At 39.1% G+C, this 21,470-nt stretch overlaps 1 protein-coding gene across 1 annotated transcript in view; it reads right to left on the reverse strand.

Moving 5' to 3' along the window:
* The window catches only part of LOC106097813 (titin), a 64,980-nt gene that overhangs the window by 34,051 nt on the left and 9,459 nt on the right, over positions 1–21,470 (reverse strand). Inside the window, exons 2-10 of the mRNA XM_025909482.1 lie at positions 16,647–16,668; positions 16,310–16,513; positions 8,439–8,690; positions 5,722–5,976; positions 3,280–3,534; positions 1,852–2,109; positions 1,272–1,544; positions 718–987; positions 327–590 (exon numbers count right to left, since the gene is read on the reverse strand). Of these exons, the coding sequence (XP_025765267.1) occupies positions 327–590; positions 718–987; positions 1,272–1,544; positions 1,852–2,109; positions 3,280–3,534; positions 5,722–5,976; positions 8,439–8,690; positions 16,310–16,513; positions 16,647–16,668 (2,053 nt within the window). The remainder of the gene's footprint in view (positions 1–326; positions 591–717; positions 988–1,271; positions 1,545–1,851; positions 2,110–3,279; positions 3,535–5,721; positions 5,977–8,438; positions 8,691–16,309; positions 16,514–16,646; positions 16,669–21,470) is intronic.

The following is a 21,470-nucleotide window of genomic DNA, read 5'->3' on the forward strand; positions in this document are numbered from 1 at the left end:
TAGAAACTAAAGAGCAAAGGTATCGAGCTAACAGCTACCGACTGTTAAACAGGGAGGACAATTTTTTATGAAAATTGTAGGCTTCAGTTTTTCTGAAGCTTTTATATCTGCCTGCGGTGCCTGGAATTTGGCCATTTTTCTCTGTCTCTTTTCTCCTATCAATTCCCCTTTAAGAAAAAAAAATGTTACACATCTAAAAAATACAATATCAAAGTGATCATCACACATAACCAAGCTCTGACAGTCTGTTGGAGATCACTATAAACTGCAAGATGGATGAGGAAGACTTAACTTGGAAGCACATTTCAGAGATTTGTAAGACATACTTGTGTAACTCTGTGCATTTTCCTCTGTGAATTTGACCCCTGCTATAACTGTGAACACAGAAAATGTGTACAGCTCTCCAGGGGTCAGATTATACAAGGTGTAGGTCTCATTCTTTGTCGAATCATTCTTTATCTCGCTGCCATTCTGTCTTGCTATGACCAGGTAGGAGTAGGAAGGCTTGTAATCATTTTGTCTGGACCACGTCAACATGATGGAGGTCATGGTCACAGTCTCCACTGTGAGGTTGGCCACTGGTTTGGGCACTGTAGAAATCAAGGTTCACAATAAAAAGGAGCATTTTTAATTTTTTGAAGTATTCAAGTAACAAAACACAGACCAAACAGCACTGATACGTCAACAGTTTGACTGAGTTTATATATTAGTTCTTACTTGTGTAATTGAATGCCTTTTCCACCGTAGATTCACTTCCTTCTGCAGCTTTTGTTCTGACTGTGACACTGTAGTTAGTTCCTGGGTTTAGATTCGGTACAGAAGTGCTGTTATTGGTGATATTTGTTGAGTAAATAAGTCCTCCTGTGTCATTGTAAGTGTCAACTAAGTATCTGTAATACGATTTGACCTCCAGTGGGTTTAACCAGTTCACATTTAGTGAAGTAGTAGATTCAGGGCTGACTATTAGATTCCTCACAGGGTTTGGCACTAAAAAAGATGACAAATTGGGAAACAATGTTAAACAGCAGAAGTTAAATGAGTGTCACTCATAACATCAATATCCCTGATTTGATAGGAAACAAGGACCCATGTTGCATGTCATACCAAACTCTTCACACCATATTTCCTGTCTATAACTTAACAATAAACTGTCCAACACTAACACTGATATTATATGTTGATAAATAGTGTGTTCTTAGGTGCTAGCCAATAAAATCATGCATTAAAAACAGACAGTCTGATGGCTTTGTTTTTCTTTTTGTTTTACTTACAGGTAAAAGAAGAATTCTGAACAACCGTGCTGCTTAAATTTCCAGGTCCAATAGTTTTTACTGTTACAGTGTAGTTGGTTCCAGAGTCAAGGAGTGAAAGCAAAGTGTTATTTTGTGTGGAAGTTGTGTTTTGACTGGGACCACCCACAGCCTGATAGGTGATACTGTATATGATGTCTGGAGCTCCGATCATCTCATCAGGTGTTGCCCACTGCAGCTGGAGTGAGGAGTTGCTCCGGCTACTGAAGATGATGGACCCAGGAGGTTTGGGAACTAAAGGTTACAAATAACATCGCCTTATATTCATTTTGCTAATTTAAAGAAGTACAAAACATATCAGTCCCACTAAAATATAATAAATTAAGTCTACTCCTATGTTTCCAGGTAGGGTGCCACCCTTTATCTACAGACACATGTGATGGGTTTTTTGTAGTTGTTGTTTTTAACTGTTTAGGTGTTTCTGCATAACACATTTAAAAACAGCAATTCATGTTTAAAGGGTTTTAATGGTATCCACAGTTGTTCTCAGGGTCTTACAAAACATGGCGATAAAGAAAAGAGATTAGGTTGTTGGGCTTACCAGTGGCAAATGACACCTGGTCAGATGTATTCCAGAAGTTTCCAGCAAAAGCAGTCACTGTGATATTATAGAGCCTCCCGGGTTTTAAATAAGTAAAACTGGTTGTTGTGGCCACTGTTTGACTGGAGTTTGTAAATACTAAGTTTTCATTGGATATATTGACCTGATAATAACTAATGTTTCCTCGAGGCAAAATCCAGCTGATGCTTAAGGTGTTGGTTCCTTGTGTAACACTAATGGTCCCAGGATTTTCAGGCCCTGTAGAATAAAGATGTAAATGGCATTTTAATAACACAACAAATGCGTTATTAAAAACAAAAACATATTACGCAAAATATGACAAGTTTTTGTCTGCATATACAGTAACCACTAGACATTTTTGGACAGCTATACTGTAAATATATTTGATTTTCCTTCACTACTCGAAATTATGAACAGGGCATAAGGTGAAGAGTCTGAGCTTTAATTTGAATAGGTTCACATAAACATTTAAAGAAATAGTTGATTGATTTTACTTGTTTCATTATTTAGTGCAGTTTAAAAGTAACGACACAAGCGGCTACTTAACTTCCTGTTAAAGCTTCACCTTCATTTAAGTCACAAAATTAGATAAAGACAATCTGACTAAAAATCAGTACTTGTATTATCAATACAATGATTGTTCACCTACAGGCCATGGTAAAAAAATAACCTGTGTGTTAATTACTTCTCCAAATCATAATTGGAGCTACTTGTTTCTTTTAAGGGTATGAGAAACACCATTATATGTGAACCATGCCTTGGTCGCAACACTCAAAAGACCTTGGAAAAAAGCTTTATAGGGATGCAAAAAGGTGAAATGAGCTAGAAAATGTAGTAAATTAAATTCTTTAGCTTTTCTAAAAACTGTACATCTTCCTCTAGTTTTCTTGGCTCCGGCAAGTTTTTCTGTCTTTAGATATCATGATTAATTTTTATTTTGTTTAGGATGATTTGACTTCAGAAACAGCTTCTTTAAACTTTTAAGATGCTCTAGTATGGCTTTCTGTACTTTCCACTGTGAAGCTGACTGCAATAGAACTGTGAACACCAAGGATGTGTACATTTTTTGAAGGATAAGAGGTGTAGGTCTCATCCTTTGTATTGTTCAGTCTTCTTTATTTTTTATAACGTTTATTGCAACAAATGTCTATATATATGTGTGTGTGGGTGTGTGTGTGTGTGTGTGTAAAAGTTCAAAAACATTGTCCTTTTAGAGATAAAACTATAAGCACAACACTATGTGTGAAAGAATAAAGGCACTGCAAAGCTTCACCAAAACCTCGTCATACATAATTTCCTTAGGGATTAAAAAAGTATTCTGATTCTGGTTTGTGGACGATGTAGCCAAACTCATCCAAATTGAATCTTGGTAATATCTCACTAATATAATACACAACAAGGACCTACTTGTGAAGGTAGATGTATAGCTGTTATCGCCCTCAATTGACTGGTTTACAGCAGCAGCCACTGTAATGTTGTACTGGGTGCCAGGGGTTAAGCCTTGAATAGTAAAGGAAGTTTCATTTGTGCGATTGGAGACCTGTTGTCCCCCGGTCCACCGGATTATGTACCAGTCGACACCCCCATCAGGTTTAGTCCAACTTATAGACACAGATGTTGTTGTGAAACCAGTGAAAGTAAGGTTCTTGACCACAGCAGGTTCTGTAAATAGAATGAAAAAAGCGCATACATGTAACTAGTCAAACTCTGGAAGGACTTTCTTGATAATTTTATATTTAACTTAGAAAATGGTGACTAAAGAAATCATCCTTGTAGATCAACAAAGTAAAAGAATTGTTAGGCCAACAAAGACAAGTCCTGACTGCGACACATAAGAATCAAGAGAACTGATTCAAGTGCAACGTGAGAGGATCGTGAGTAAAGGTAATAACAATCACAATCAGCCAACGATCACTTGTAGAACCAAAGATTTTCACCATGCAGAGCAAAAGTAAGAGCAGAGACCAGCCAAAGCCTAAAACACAGGTTGTTTTAAATAGTCCACTTCTGGCCATTTTCTGACTCTCCACCCAGGAAACTGCTGCAACAAAACAGATGCATGCAAAGAGCAAACCCACACAAAGGACTAGGGTTGGAACACAGTCCAAATTCAAGACTGTAGCTGATGCCCAAAAGGCAAGTCAGTCTAACTTGTCACGGTCCTGGGTCGGTGAGCCAGTGTTTTGTATTTTGGCTTATTATATAGTCTTTGATTTCATTGCTATTTAGGTTCTAGTCTCTTCGTTTCTGTTCTGTGCTCCTTCTGTGCTCTGTGTTCCATGTTCCCTGTGTCTCCTCACTCAGTGTCTAGTCTGTGTCTTTGTGATTACAGGTTCTTAGGTTTTGCTCTGTATCTTTGTTTAGTCATCTGTCTACCCTGTCAGCTGTGTCCCCTTTTGAAGTCTGCGTTGTCCACACCTGTCCTGTGTTTCCTGTTTTATTTTTTATAATCCTTGTCCTGTGTGCAGCATATCTAGTTTTGCTTCAACTTGTCTCATTATGTCTAATTAGTCCCAGCTGTGTTTCCTTCCTGTTTCCCATTCATTCATTACTCCCTTGTGTATTTAAGCCCTGTGTGTTCCTTTGACTTTTCTCATCTTATACCTCCTCATGTCGTGTAAGTCTCTCCATGTGTCTGGTTTCAGTTTTAATCTTGCGCTTCTAGTTCCCAGTATTTTGTTCTTAGTTTTGCACTCAAGGTTTTGGTTTGTTTTTCTGAGTTTATTTTATGAAGGATTTTTTCCAGCAAATAAAGCTGCTGTTCTAAGTTTATTTTCCATGCACGAGTGTCTGCATTTGGATACTTCTTGTCTGCCACAGCTACACGTGACATTAACAGAACTGCACATAAGGACACACAGCTGACATATGTGACCCTCATTTCAGTTAAAGTTTTATTCTTATCTGGACATTAAATAATACAGTTTCATTTCATGATATTTGCTATCATGGAAGTCTTTTATCTACACAGTGCCCTCACAGAACCGATTTACTGTATGAACAATACGCCATGGTCTGAGTGAGCAGCTGGTGTTGTTCCTCTGTCTGCTGTGTTTTTCCTGGATCCGCCCTGGATTGGAGTCATGGCCCCTTCCACTCACCTGTCTCCTATCAGCAGTCATTAGCCAGACTGCATTTAAACCCGGCGTGGCCATCTCTACATCACCAGTCCGTCAGCTATTTGGACATTCATTGTCTAGCCTGCTTGTCCTCCTGTCCACTGCCTCTTCTGGAGCTAACCACAACCTCAGGTTGTAGAAAGTAGAGACGCTCATCAGACTGCCGCTCACTCGGCTCACTTCCCCCGTGCCTGAAACTACCTCACCTGCAAGTAAGCGCTCACCTCAGTCTTTCTCAGAAATTCCTATGCTCAGTTCCCTTGTCCTCTATGGTAATCTCACCTGATCTCATCCTGCACGTATGATGACTTTCTTTGGAAATTGAAAAATACTTTCTCTCACACCACCTCTGATGACAGTGAAGCTAAGAAACCGCTACAAACTGTCATAAAAAGCGCAGTGTTGCAGAATTTATAGTAGATTTTTACTCCGCAGCCAGAGAATCCAGCTGGCCCAATCATGCCCTCCAGTCAGTTTTTCTCAAACCTTCAAATGATCAGATATGATCAGAATGATCAGGGTCTGTTTGAATTGAAATTGTTAAAAGGAACAATGTAATCTTAACTGGATGAAGAAATGTGATTTGACTTGAATTCTACATATGTATCAGATACTCCTTAAAACTTAATACATGTGTAAACAGTTTGGACCATGAAGTACAAAACAGGTATAATCATCCAACTTGAATCTTGTAAATATCTCACTAATACAATACACAACAAGGACCTACTTGTGAAGGTAGATGTATAGCTGTTATCGCCCTCAATTGACTGGTTTACAGCAGCAGCCACTGTAATGCTGTACTGGGTGCCAGGGGTTAAGCCTGGAATAGTAAAGAAAGTTTCATTTGTGCGATTGGAGACCTGTTGTGTCCCATTCCACCGGATTATGTACCAGTCAACACCCCCATCTGGTTTAGTCCAATTTATAGTCACAGATGTTGTTGTGACATTGGTGAAAGTAAGGTTCTTGACCACAGCAGGTTCTGTAAATAGAATGAAAAAAGCGCATACATATAATTAGTCAAACTCTGGAAGGACTTTCCTGATAATTTTACATTTGACTTAGAAAACAGTGACTAAAGAAATCATCCTTGTAGATCAACAAAGTAAAAGGTTGTTAGGCCAACAAAGACAAGTCCTGACTGCAACACATAAGAATCAAGAGAACTGATTTAATTGCAACGTGAGAGGATATGTGAGTAAAGGTAATAACAATCACAATCAGCCAGTTGATTCAAGAAATATGATCACTTGTAGAATCAAAGATTTTGGCATCTTTATAATCATTATTCTTTTTTGAGACAGACAAAGGAACTTTTAATAAACAGTCAACAAATTAAGAAAAATAATTATTTAAAAAAATGAAGCAGTAATATGAATCCAGCCATGAGGACACTATTGCAAAGCAATAGCAAGAGCTTTGTGTTTTGGCTTATTATACAGTCTTTGATTTCATTGCTATTTAGGTTCTAGTCTCTTGGTTTCTGTTCTGTGCTCCTTCTGTGTTCCATGTTCCCTGTGTCTCCTCAGTCAGTGTCTAGTCTGTGTCTTGGTGATTCCATGTTCTTAGGTTTTGTTCTTTGTTTAGTCATCTGTCTACCCTGTCAGCCCTGTCCCCTTTTGAAGTCTGCATTAGCTGCACATTCTTCTTTATATTGTTTATTCGCGGTTGGCAAACAACAAAAGGTGCATTACCGCCACCAACTGGTGTGGAGTGTGGACCAAAATGTAAAATAAAACAAAACAAAACAAAAAAAACATTCAAATCCGCCCAAACAAATTAGTCTGCCTTAAAAACTAAAATATGGCTTGGTAACTTTCACTTCTCGTTTTCTGTGAGTTTATGTTATGAAGCGAATAAAGCTGCCGTTCTAAGTTTATTTTTTCGTGCACGAGTGTCTTCATTTGGGTCCACGTCCAGCCTGCCACAGCCACACGTGACATTAACAAAACTGCACATAAGGACACACAGCTGACATATATGTGACCCTCATTTCACTAGAAATATTCTTATCTGGACATGCAATAATACTGTTTCATTTGCTATCATGGAACTTTTTTATTTAAAAAGTGTCCTCACAGAACTGATTCACTGTATGAACAATATGTCCATACATGCCAACCTTCCTGATTTTTCCAGGAAAATCCCAAATTTCAGTTCCCCTCCCGAAAATCTCCTGGAGCCACCATTCTCCCAAATTTCTCCTGATTTTCTTTTTTTTTTTTTTTTTGCCTGTCCCATTTGGTTCTTTAGCCGTCAGAATTGTTGTCTGAAGACCAACAAGGATACCAAATGGATTTATTTTGCCAAATGGATCATCATGGCATTGCCGTATTGGTCTATTTGATCAAACTTAGTTATTTTTATTTATTTTATTTTCAGTTGTTACAGATGGGACAGACATGACTGGGGGATAGGAAAGGGAGAAAGAAAGAGAGGAAGGAAAAGAAAAACAGAAGGGAAAAGGGACAGTGAGAAAGGGCACTTACAAAGACAAAGAGAAAGAAAAAAAAAATCTCCTGGATCACCTGTTGAGAGAAAAAGGAGAAGACAAGCAAAAAAAAAACCAAAGCAACATACTAAACACAACACCATCACGTTAATCTAGCTAAGTGTGAACAGCAGTAAATACTAAATATTGAAAGTTGTTGTGCAGCACACAGGACAGACAGCGCACAATGTGCTTTGAAGTAGCAGCTAAGAAAGGTGTAGTTTGTCTACGAACAGTGAACACCCGTGTGTACACCTGTGTGGATCAACGCGCTTGTATACAAAAGGTTTCCCCATGTAACGGTCTGCTAGAGGGTGTGGAGGCCCATAGCCCCATCCCCCAGGGCATGAAGCAGGCATGGAGGAGATCCAGGCTCCAGACATCCAGAGGCCCCAGAGTGCGAGAGCCCAAGGAGGACCACCGGAGGGGCATCCGTGACATATAGACACAGACAAACAGGCACACACAGACATAAACATGCTTTCCCACCCTCATGCACACATATACAAACACTCAGCACTCACCCAACGTAGGGACAGACATACATAGACATGTACACACAATCATACTCCCCAAACATACTCTATGCCCCGGGTCCAGGTACCCTCGCCCCCAGAGGGGGAAACGGCACCCAGACCCAAGATATGTGACCCTTTCCCCCGGGGTGGAGGCAAGCAGACCGCCCCAGGCTCCGCAGCAGCAGGGAGGACAATCGGACGGCCAACACCTCCTCCCAGCCCCCCGCCCCGATGGCTAGTAGAGAACGGGGTGTGTGAAGACCCCCATACCTCCCTCCTCCCGCTCATGTGTAGTGTTGCTGCGTGTTGTTCTAAAGTGCATTTAAAACTTCATATAAGTGTAAACAGTTTGGACCATGAATGACAAAACGTGTATAATCATCCAAATTGAATCTTGGAAATATCTCACTAATACAATAAAGAGCAAGGACCTACTTGTGAAGGTAGATATGTAGCTGTTATCTCCCTCATCTGACTGGTTTACAGCAGCCACTGTAATGTTGTACTGGGTGCCAGGGGTTAAGCCTTGAATAGTAAAGGAAGTTTCATTTGTGCGATTGGAGACCTGTTGTGTCCCATTCCACCGGATTATGTACCAGTCAACACCCCCATCTGGTTTAGTCCAACTCAAAGACACAGATGTTGTTGTGACATTGGTGACAGTAAGATCCTTGACCACAGCAGGTTCTGTAAATAGAACAAAAAAAAGAGCATATGTTTAACTAGTCACACTCTGAAATGACTTTCTTGATAATTTTACACTTGACTTAGAAAATGGTGACTAAAGAAATCATCCTTGTAGATTAACAAAGAGGGCAACGCAGCTAAGAAACTGCTAAATTTGCGTCAATGAATGCACGGCATTGCAGAATTTGTGATAGATTTTCGCATTGCGGCCGCCGAATCCGGCTGATCCGATCATGCCCTCCAGGGAGTTTTTCTCCAAGCTTTAAATGCTCAGAGGAAGGATCGATTGGCCTCACGTGATGAGCCCTCCTCTTTTGAGGATCTGGTTTTCCTCTCCTTAAGGATAGACAACCCCCTGAGGGAGAGAGAGAGGCCAAAAAAACTACAAGTCCTATCACACATTCTTACGCTCTTCTCCGATTTCGCATTTCCACGCCCCCCTCCCTCTTCCTCTGCGACAGAACCACAATCTTAACCAATGCAAATTGGTCACTCTTGTTTGTTTCACAAGGAGAGGGAGAGATGTTTTCACTGTTAGGAATACCTTTATTGTGGAGCGTCCAACAATTTTATCCAAAAGGCTCCCCTCGCCAGTTAGTTCGGTAATATGGGTGGGCGAATCCATAACCTCTTCCAAACCCCAGCTGTTGCTTCCAGTAACCATCAGACCCCTCATTCACTTCATGCTCCCATAGTTTCAGGGGAAGAACAAAATCTCATAGACTTGGAACTTGCGAACCAATTACGCATCCCACTTGTTCCACTAATCCTGCCTATCACGGCTACCACTCTGAACAATCAGGTTCAGAACCTAATTACTCATGGAACTGTACCTGTTTGTCTAGTTACATCTGGCAACCATCGGGACACTCATCTTTTTCACATTCAACTCCTAAGACACGCCTCTGTTTCTCGGCTAACCTTGGTTAAAGACACACCACTCACATAGACTGGTCCAGCCATAAGATTTCTAGTTGTTGCCTTTTCTGTCTGGCAAATTACTTTACCCCAGCACTTCCCACCGGTAACCTGAACTCCTCCGTCACCACGCCTTCTCCACCTGATCTTTCCGTTGTTCCCACTAAATATCACAACCTCCAAGAGGTATTCAGTAAGGACAAAGCCTTATACCTTTTTAGGCTTTATAATCTATCTCGGCCAGAAAGGGAGGCCATGGAAAAGTACATATGTGAGTCTCTAGCAGCCAGAATCATCTGTCCGTCCTCTTTCTTCTTTGATAGGTGAAGGGTTACTTTTGTTTCTAAGAAAGATGGGACCCTCTGTGCCTGTATAGATTTCTGAGGTTTGAACAACCATCAACTTCCTAAGACCCGAACTCTTCCATGGTATGCATTTTAAATTTCTTTTTGATATTTGGGCTGATTGGCACCTGATGAATGTAAAAACAAAGAATTACCTGATTTTTTTTTTTTTTTGGACCTAATTTTTGTTTCTCAGACAAATGAGATCCACATATGAGGATATGTGTTTAACATTTCAATAGAACAGTGGCAGTATAATGTCCTCGTAAGTGGATATCAGGCCCTTGTAGAGCAAAATGTAGTATTTTGGTCTAGACAACCCACAATGTGATGTCCACATATGTGGACACCAGGTCCTAGGAGGTTAAAAATAAGTACCCTCTGCTACTCATCAATTCAGCTTTTGAACATATCCATGGAGACACTGTATTCACTAAACTCGACTTAGGTAATGCAAATCTTCTCGTCCGCATTCAAGAAGGGGATGAGTGGAAAACCCCTTTCAGCACCCCATTATGTTACTCTGATTATTTAGTTAAGCCATTCGGCCTCACTAACACCCCCACTGTCTTTTAGGCTCTAGTGAACGACATATTAAGGGATTTTCTATTCTATTATTATTGTGTTTGTTTGGCATTTAAGTTTTTTTCCAAGTCCAGGGAGGAAGATACATGTCTGATCCGTCCTGCAACGTCTACCTGAGCCTGTATGTCAAGGCCAGAAAATGTCAGTTTCACTCCCCATTTGTTACGTTTTTGGGCTATATTTTGGCACGAGGACAGGTGAAGACGGATGCTGCCAAGATCCAAACGGTCACGAAATCGACCACTCGCTCGACCAACAACACAGAAATACTACTAAACTCTTTATTGTGGAAGTGGATGCATTGGACTCTGGAGTGGGTGCCGTGCCCACACCCATGATGGGCAGTACCTGCCACCATCCACTCATGCCTCTATACTCAATTAGATCCATAGTGCCAAATTCTCTTGTCACCTGGTATGGGAAGGGCCGTTTCTTTTCTCAAACCACACTTTTGGTGGGAATCTCTAAAAAGGGATGTAATCAATCAATCAATCAATCAATCTTTATTTATAAAGCACTTTTCATACAGGAATGTAGCACACACACACACACACACACACACACACACACACACACACTTAAAGAGTAAAATTGGGCTGGGCACACATGAGCCAGGTGAGGAAACACTATCACAGGGAGTCGTCTGCACCGGGAGCCGGTCACAGATCGCAGCCTCCAGGCTGGGCACACAGCAGGAGGGAGGCAAAGAAGCCCCCCAGCCAGGCTGAGAGGATCCACAGAGCCCCAGCAGCCACGGTCGATCACAGCCCCGGTGCAGAGAGCCCCCTCCGAGGAAACACTGGAGATATGAACCAATAAGAAAATATACACAATTAAAAGATAAAATAAATAAGAATGGGATACAATATAAATATAAATAGCGTAAGAAGATAAAAAATGAATAAGAATAAAATCAATAAATATTAGGTAAAACCTGAATTAATAATATAAATAGAATAACCGGATAGAATAAATAAGCATAAAATAAATAAACATTAGGTAAAAGCTAAATTAAAAAGGTGGGTCTTGAGCCTGTTCTTAAAAACATGTACGTTCTCTGCGGCCCTGAGCTCCTCCGGCAGGCTGTTCCACAGACGAGGACCATACCACTGAAAAGCTGCCTCTCCGTGAGTATGTGTCCTGACTTTAGGAGCAATCAAAAGGCCAGTACCAGAGGACCTCAGGGTCCGCGAGGGTTCATATGGTAAAAGCAAATCTGAGAGACAAGAAGGCCCAAGACCATTATGACATTTAAAAACCAATAAAAGAACTTTAAAATCGATCCTGAAACACACGGGGAGCCAATCCAGCGATTCTAAAACCGGTGTAATGTGGGCCCGCCCTCATGTCTTCGTCAGCACACGAGCCGCAGAGTTTTGTAAAAGTTGTAAAGGTGAAATATTCTTTTTGGGGAGACCAGAGAACAGGGCATTACAGTAATCAATGCGACTGGTAATAAAAGCATGCATCAATATCTCCGTGTTGGCCCGAGAGAGAATAGGGCGGACTCTGGCTATATGTTTTAGATGATAAAATCCAATTTTGGTTACATGTTTAATATGTGGGATAAAACCAAGCTCAGAGTCAAAAATAACACCCAGGTTTTTCACTTGTAGTGAAGGGCATAGTGAAAATGCCTGTAATTTAGACAAGAGTTTCTCTCTCTGTGCCTCAGGACCGATGATTAAAACTTCAGTTTTGTCCTGGTTAAGCTGTAAAAAGTTTTCTGCCATCCAAGATTTTATATCTAAAATACAGTTAAAAAGGGCATCCATTGGTCTGGTGTCATCAGGAGACACGGAGATGTACAGCTGAGTGTCATCAGTGTAACTGTGGAAGTTCACTCCATGCCTCCTGATGACGCCACCAAGAGGGAGCATATACAAATTAAAAAGTACAGGGCCTAAAACTGACCCTTGGGGCACATGTCATTTTATGGATCTTAGAGGAGCATGTATCCATACACACCATAAAAGTTCTGTCTGAGAGATAGGAAGTGAACCAGTTGTGTACAGCACCAGAGAGGCCCACCATGTGTTTCAGTCTGTTTAAAAGAATAGCGTGGTCTACTGTATCGAAGGCTGCGCTTAGATCCAGTAGCACCAGGACTGAGAGCTTTTGGGCGTCCCAGTTACATCTAAGATCATTTAAAACCTTTAAGAGAGCGGTCTCTGTGCTGTGGTTCACCCTAAATCCAGACTGAAATATCTCTAGGATCTGTTTATCATTCAAAAAAATCATTAATCTGAGTAAAAACAAGTTTTTCTAAAATTTTACTTAAAAATGGTAAGTTGGATACAGGTCTGTAATTATTAAAATCATTACAATCCAAATTGCTCTTCTTCAGAAGGGGCCTCACCACCGCCGTTTTAAAGGCAGCAGGGAAGACACCCGACTGAAGAGAGCAATTCATCATGTATAAAAGCTCCGCTTCAAAAAGTCCATAAAGTGTTTTAAAAAGTGAAGAGGGGATTGGATCTAAAAGACATGTGGTGGGTCTCACAGTGGACAAAACCTTCTTAAGGTTCTCAGCATTAACCAGGACAAAGCTGTCCAGCGTCTCCTCAGGTACAATCGAGCCCTCAGATGTGTTTAAAATCATATCATGAGAAGATAAAATATCACATCTGATGGTGTTGATTTTTCCCCTGAAGTGGTCTGCAAACTGCTCACAGAGCGAGTCTGTGGGGTTCTTTGGGAGCTGTTAAAATCAGGGTTAAATAAATGATCTATGGTGGAGAAGAGGACCTTGGGATTATTTTTGTTATTACTGATTATTTTGGCGAAGTATGAATTTCTTGAATTCCTTAGTGTATTATTGTACATTTTAAGTTGATCGCAAAGTATTTGATAGTTAATTTCATTTTTATTTTTCCTTCATCTCCTTTCTGCTGCCCTGCAATTTCTTTTGAGTTTTTTGTCTTCTTCGTTTCTCCAGGGTGATACACGTTTTACGTTAATCTTTTTGGCGGTGAGTGGAGCAACGGAGTCAAGGCTTTTCTTCAGTTTGCTGTTAAAATGATTAAAAATAAAATCACAGGGGGGCATTCGTCTAAAACCCTGGTAAAATTTGCAGCCACTTCAGAGGTTAGATAGCGCCTCCTCACAGTTCGCACCGAGGTCTCCCGCTGAATAAAACCAGTGATGTTTTTTTTTTATTTTTTTTTATTTTTCCCTTTATACAAAACAGAAGAACAACAACAAAAATAAAAAATAAAAAAAAGAAGAAAAAAACAAAACAAACAAACAAACAAACAAAAAAACAACAACAACAAAAAAACCCCACAATAAGCAGTCTGAGACATGTAAACGGGAAACTGATAGAGTATATATAATTCGGTCTATCAGTCATTTACACATATCTCCTGACAAACTCAACCCGCCAGTGAAGTGGGGCTGCCCCTCTCACTATGGTTTTCTTCAGATCATCAGGTAAGTAATCCAATAGCGGGCGCCATATATCCCAAAAAATATCATCATTGCCACTTAATTTTGCACTCAGTCTTTCCATTGGTAGTACTCTAAAAATTTCTTTATACCACTGAGTTATTGTTGGTGGTTTTTCATTAAGCCAATTAAAAAGAATACATTTTCTTGCCAAAAACAGTAATTTACATAGAAGTATATGTTTGTTTTTATCTGGAAATTTGTTCGAAATTGGCAGCCCCAATAAATACTGAGCTGGATCTTTTTGTATTCTGCTTTTAAATATCCCTTTTAGTTCTTTCGTTACACAGAGCCAGAATTTTGAGATTTTTGAGCAAGTCCAAAGACAGTGCACGTAGGACCCCGCCGCAGATTTACATTTAATACATTGTGCAGACCTGCTCGGATCAATTTTATTCAGAAAAATAGGTGTTCTATGCTGTCTATGTAAAATTTTATATTACATATGTATTATATATGTATTTCTTTAAATCTGTTACTAAGAAATAAAGAATGCACAGATTGTATGCACTCACTCCAGGCATGATCATCACACTGACACTGGAGGTCACCCTCCCAGCTCCTAATCAGTTTTCCAATATTGTGTTTATTATAACCTTGTAGTGCATTGTAAAACTGTCTTATAGTACTATTATCTGCACTTAAGTGTAAGAAGAAATTTTCCATGGGTCCTAGTTGCATTGTATTATGCAAAGTATCAAGACATGACGTAATTAGGTGACGAGCCTGTAAAAATGCAAAAAAATCCATTTGATGTATACCATATTTCTTTTGGACCTGCTCAAAAGACATACAAACATTCCCATCAAACAGATCACCCACCACACGTATGGTGATGTTAAAAAACGCACAGTAGTGGTCAGAGACAGCCAAGTCAACAACAGAGGACACACTGGTGGACAGCCCATGGGTGATGACCAGATCCAGAGTGTGTCCTCTGTTGTGAGTCGGCTGCGTGACATGCTGGGTAAAATCCATACAGTGAAGAATGTTTAAAAATTCTTTTGATGTAGAGTCAGAAGGATTATCTATGTGCAGGTTAAAATCACCGGTTAAAATTATCATGTTATATATTGAGCATATGTTTGTTAAAAATTCTGAGAATTCCTTGATAAAAGCAGCACTGTCTTTAGGTGGTCTATAAATTGTGACAGATAAAACTGAAGGGCTGCTAAAAACAATAGCATGGAATTCGAAAGTGGTAAAATGATCAAATAAAATTTGTTTGGTTAAGGGAATATGTTGCGGCCTGTTCAATCTGGCCCGAGTAAAAACCTGAACCAGCACCCTTCTGGATTTCTCCAATCCTTAGCCACCCCTGACAGACCTTGGTCACACTTATCACTGGACTTCGTTACTTGTCTCCCCACATACTCAGACAACACTGTAATACTCACAATTATTGACATGTTTTCTAAGTCAACTCATTTTATTGCTCTAGACAAATTACCCTCTGCTCCTCAGACTGCTAAACTTCTGATCAATCGTGTTTTTCAACTGGCATACAGGTAGAAAATGTTTCAGATCATGGTCCTCAGTTTATCTCGGAGGTTTGGAAATCTGTCAGTTCGGCACTCTGAGTTCGAATCAGTCTCAGTTCTGGTTCTCACCACCAGACCCATAGCCAGACGGAACGTATAAATCAGGAACTAGAATCCACTCTCCGCAGCAATCACTTCTCACAACCCGCAACCTGGTCATCACATCTCACATGGACAGAGTATGTTCACAATTCACTCACTGTCTCCGCTACTGGTCTCTCGCCTTTTGAAGCATCTCTAGGATATCAACCACTCCTGTTTCCGGAGATGGAGTTAGAACTGGCAGTTCCTTCGGTTCAATACCGCTTGCAGCAATGCCAGCGTATCTGGGCACTGGCCAGAAGGTTACTTCTTAGGTCAGTCAAACGCCAGGGCTGTTATGCAGACTGCCGCAGGAGACCCGCTCCCAGGTATCAGCATTTTTTCTAAACACCGCATCTCGATGGCTTTTAAAACCCAAAACACGCTGCGCCAAAAATTTGTCCACCCCTGTACAAACAGAGTAACATAGTGTACGCTGTTAAGTGCCAGGAGGATTGCCAGGATTTATACATCGGGGAAACCAAACAACCTTTATGCATTATGCAAATGCACTGTTTATAAGGTTTGGGGAAACCTGCGGTCAGCTGAGACTGAAGAAGTCACTTGGATGAGTGACGAAACGTTTCTCTCACTGAAAACACTACATCCAGATGAACAGAATCAACTTTTGGGGAACATTATCATCACTATCGTCCAACTCACAGAATCGTTGTATATATTTAAGAAAAGTAAAATGACTTACTTGGTGTGATTTGTGACACACTGGAGCAGTCTGAACAGTTAGGGGCACTTGAAGAGACAGCTTCGCGAGTCGAACCAGTTATTAAACCATTTCCAGAGGCATTATTCCCAACTGTTAAGGTGCTGTTTTGTTTAAGTTGAACGGTGACATCTGTTGTTGTCATCACTGTTGTTGTTGTTGTTGTTGTTGTTGTTGTACAATTTGCTAGAAGGAATGACAAGAAAAATAAGACAAGCAAGACAACAGTGAAAAATAAGCACAACTTAAGTTTTGATCTATACAAAGGCAAAATATTAGACAGAGAGCACGTCAAACAAAATTAGGAACCAGTACTTACAGGTACATTCTGCTCGGGTGCTCTGCAGAGATTAACACAGAAAAAAACAAAGTAAATCATTTTTGCACCAGCAGAGGTCAGCATTTAGTTTTGAACAGATTCAAAGCATCAAAAACAACCAGCTGTTCAATGTAACAGGGTACTGCTGAAATTCAAAGCTGGATACGTATGCAGGATGTTTTTTTTTCCTTCTACTTGAAAGGAGGGTGAACCTGCTATCAGGTCAAACCAGCCAAAACATGACTTGACCTGATGGCAGGGTGAAGCTGTTTCTCTTTACGCTGACCAAAATCACACTGAAATCACACTGATGTGAAGATTGAGACTCCAATGCAACCCGTATGTCTATATAACAATTAATTCATCTGTACACTTTCCCACACATAATGTGTAAGTGTTTAGTAATCAGGAATTAAATTACAAACCTCACAATGTTCACACACAGATTTGTTTAGGTATTACATTTTCTATTTTGATGGTTAAAAAAACACACAAAACCTCAGTAGCGTGTGATAAAGTTTCATTGTAACAGCTGAAAAGAACACGTTTTTGTGCTAGTTAGTACAAACAAGGAAGTAGACTCCGCGAATAACTAACCATCTGTAATCCTTCAACAGCCCTGAAGGTAATAATAAATGTGGGGAACTGCTGTTCTGAATATTGTTCTTCCTCCTCCTTGGATTTCATGATGATATCTGATTTCTCAAACTTCAAAGGGATAAAGTAAAGCTGATCACAGTATACATAAATACAACGTGCACTGCAGCTTCGTATTTCATCTGTATGCTGGTATTGGGCCAAATACCAAGCTTTGATTCCATATTACTTATTAGCCAAAATTGAAATAGCTCACAGTCACTTGCTGATATGTTACCTTTCAAACTGTTTCCCACTCAGCTAAATATTAAACTCATGGCATCATAGCTCAAACCTGCATCATTCTCTCCCTCACAAGGCTCACAGATATGGCCAATTATTAACTTCTAACAATGGCAGAACAGACCTTACAGCACAATGTTTTAGAGTTCAGTTTAGCCAGCTTTTGAGTCAACTAGTGACAATTTTGGAAGCCATAACGCTATGAAATTATATTATTTTAACCTAGTTATTAACTACAATAAGAAACTTACTAATTTAAACATATAGATGCTGAAAGCAGATGAAATTGTCTTTTTTATTCAGTTAAAGAGGCTTTAGATTTGTTTTTTGTGTTTGTCGTCTGTTTATTTGGTTTGATTTATGAATATATCGTTCTTGACTGCACAATTAATTTCCTATTTGCTTTTAAGTTTTCCTTCACTACGCAACTATTCACCCTGCAAAACAAACCCAACTTTTTCTTTCTGTTTTCACAGATCGTGACTCTTTTTTACATTTGGTCCAATAAAGAGCACAACTGTATGGGTCTTACGATCTCTGATCTTTGGTCGCTTGAACAACTTACTGACTCTAAACTTGATTATTTTAGATTTTAATATGAATTGGCCTGATAAAACACACAGGAGAAAATTAAAATAACTCTTTTCCAAGTTCCAGATGACTCAGTAAAATGCTGACAAAATGCTACATGTTTTACAAAACCTTTTAAAACCAGATAGACTTAATCAGAGAGACTTTATTAACCCAGAGCGAAACGTTCACAAAGGTAAATGCATTCTAAAGTCATATAACCTGCTCACAGGTCTTTCTTTCATACAAGTACTTTTCCAAACCTAAGCAGCTTGTCTCACATTCACACACACACTCACACCTGATAGATGCATTAGAGGCAACGGGCTCAGAACAGGGTTCTTGCATAATTGTAAATGACAGTCTTGTCGCTCACTTCAGCAGAATTTTATTGCATCTACCAGAGAATTATGTGGTGAATCTTTGTTGTTTTATGATATTTTATGATAGTTGATATTTTAACAAACCGCCACTATGTGTATTCACAAGTGAGAATGTAAAACTACATTTATAGTAGCTAAGTGGGTAACTAGAAAAATGATTACATCACAAACAAACTGAGAGGCAAATTACCCATACATTACCCATTACCCATCAAAAGTTACTGAAAATGTCACTGTTATAAAACTGATAAACATTCTTGTAAATGGCCATCACATAACACAAGTTAAATATTTAGGTTTTATTTTAGAAAAGAAATCGCATTAAAAAGATGGATTAACATACGCAAGTTCAGTGAATGCTACAAATTACAACCAATCAAATCTCTTTATATTTAAACTTTCAAATCCCTTTGTGATACCACGACATTTTCGTCCTTGTAGTATTCATGGTAAATAAAGTATTTAAAGTTTGAAGAACTCAATTCTCAAATACTATAAACAATGTTTTAGTTTTTGAGAATTTCATTCTGTGTTCATATCTGCGATTAATGTTTCAAATTGTTCAGAATATTGCACCTTCTGAAAAACTTTATTCAGCTGCTGACAACAAACCACCAGATCTGTAGGAAGATCTGCTTTATCCCAGTCTGCCTTTTCTTTTTAAGCTATTAGTGAATAAATTACATTTCCCAAATGTTTGAAAGCGAGTGCATATTTCCACTTTTTCTCAACTAATGCCAAAGCTGGCTTTTGAAAAATCAGATCTGTTAGCCATTAACCGTTTAATCGTTTGCAGCTTTTCTGTAATATCACTTAGATGCATTTCGCTTTTAAGTATGATGGTAACTGATACATAGGACTTGTTTGCTGTGTCAGAGTCTGGACTGTTTGGGTTATTAGACTGGAATTGTTCATTGGATTTGTAAGAGTATCATTTGTTTCTGACTGTTAACTGTTAAGTGTACATTTTTATTTTATAAGTATTGATGTATATTAATCTCTTTGTTAAATTTGGAAATATTGAATCATGAAGACAGAGCTACACATAACGCGTAATTTTGTGTGTAATTTGCGGCCTTTGCAATATTATTAATATTTTAAACATTTCCTGTCTTGACTATGTCCGTCAGACTCAGTCAGTCCTCAGTGTCAAAAGTTGTATTTTACATTCTCATTAATTGCTAGTTAAGTGTACATTTTTATTTTATAAGTACTGATATATATTTCTCTCTTTGTTAAATTTGGAAATATTAAATCATAGTATCCTAATAATATGACAGAATGGGTCTAACAATCAAAAATCATTGGCTGGGAATCTTAGAAAAATCCATCCCAGTTTTCAAAGTCGCCCCATTCACCTGCCGATGCACGTCAGCAACCCTCCCATTAATGTTTCTTTTTCTATTCACAGTGACGCCGCCCTTTTTTCAGTCCTCTCTGGTAGTGTTCTTGTTTTTAAGAACAAAGGTTTCTCACACTGACGTCAAACTTTAAGGTTTCAATAGCCTCACGATCAGATGGAGGGTGTTAACGTATAATTAAAGCTACTTTTGGCTGTTCCCTCATTTACAAAGGGTCGCCACATGTGGATGTTTGATTTTTACGCCAGATGGCCTTCCGACGCAACCTAAAAAGTCTCCCCCCAGGGTCGAATATATAATCATTCAGTAAAGTCTGACTCATGTGGCGTTCTTTTATTTATCTTATTTTTTACAATGCTCTGTATACAATATATTAAAGCTGGAACTATTTCCTTTTTGACCTAAACCCAAAGACTAACTACCCAACCAACCACTACACTATGTCATGTAGTGTGAAATGAAAACTCAAGTAAGCTGGGTGGATTTTGCACTTTAACAGGAAGAACAGTGTGTATGAGGAAGTATATATATGTGCGTGACTACACTTCTGCTGTTTCTGCCTAACAGGACAAACACTCTGAGAGCATGTAAATCAATGTTTTAAGCATCTCTAATTTAGTGACATTTTTCCACCACAGATAGTTTGTTAGTAATGGAAAAGCATTCCACACTATGCTAATGTTGGGGTTGGGTTTGGACAACCTGTTTGAAGTCCTATTTCCTACATATAATAGCCTACAGCTATCAAATGTAGGTTGTGGCGTTGTTATTGAAATTTAAACAATGCACCTCTCTTGGATGAGAGGTGAAACGTCTTCAAGCAACTTCAAGAGGTCCAGACGCTTTTCTTTCCAAGCTCTTTAGATAAACAGTGACCTTGTGTCAATACTGAGAGTTTTTTGTCTTTTAACTTTGTATCTTTCTGTACAGTTACCATGACTTAAATTTTATACCTTCATGTTTCTTTTCCTGCTGTACTACATGTTAGGACGCCATGAAGAATCTCTGAAGTCTGTATTCTCTGGATATATTTCATAATGCCACTGGGGGTCACCAAAGTTACACATTAACAGATCGCCTTAAAAATGATCTTAGAATACATTTGAGTTTAAATAGCTTTATGAATTAGATTTAGATAAGATTATTTGTATTTGGTATGTTACCATGGTGCTGTTGAGGGTTGGGGATTACTGACTAAATTTCCCACATAGAGCTCATGTTAAAAACCAAGTTTTTGATGTTAGTAACCGGAAAAAGTTTACTTTTAAAAAAGACATGGAAGAGAAGGAAGAGAGCCTTAAGAAAATGGAACATGTAGAGTTTTATAGTAGTGCGTGAAAGCCCTTCAGCTGTTTTAGATGTACACCAGAAATGATACAAATAGGACTTTGTGGTGATCCAAAAAAAGTAAGTACTTTTTAAAAGGCAGTTTGTGCTTTGAAATATGTTTTCAATGCCCTGGTACAGTAAGTAAATGTACTAAACACATGTTAAACTGTGTTAAGTAAAACAAAAATGAAAAACTGAACTTCTTCCAGCATCAGAAGAATATGGTAAAGGTCACATACCATTGTGTAAGAGCTGCATCTTAATACTATGACAATCTCACGTTTTCATGCAAAGCTGACCTC

Source organism: Oreochromis niloticus, linkage group LG7 (assembly GCF_001858045.2).
Source record: "Oreochromis niloticus isolate F11D_XX linkage group LG7, O_niloticus_UMD_NMBU, whole genome shotgun sequence".
Lineage (NCBI taxonomy): Eukaryota > Metazoa > Chordata > Actinopteri > Cichliformes > Cichlidae > Oreochromis > Oreochromis niloticus.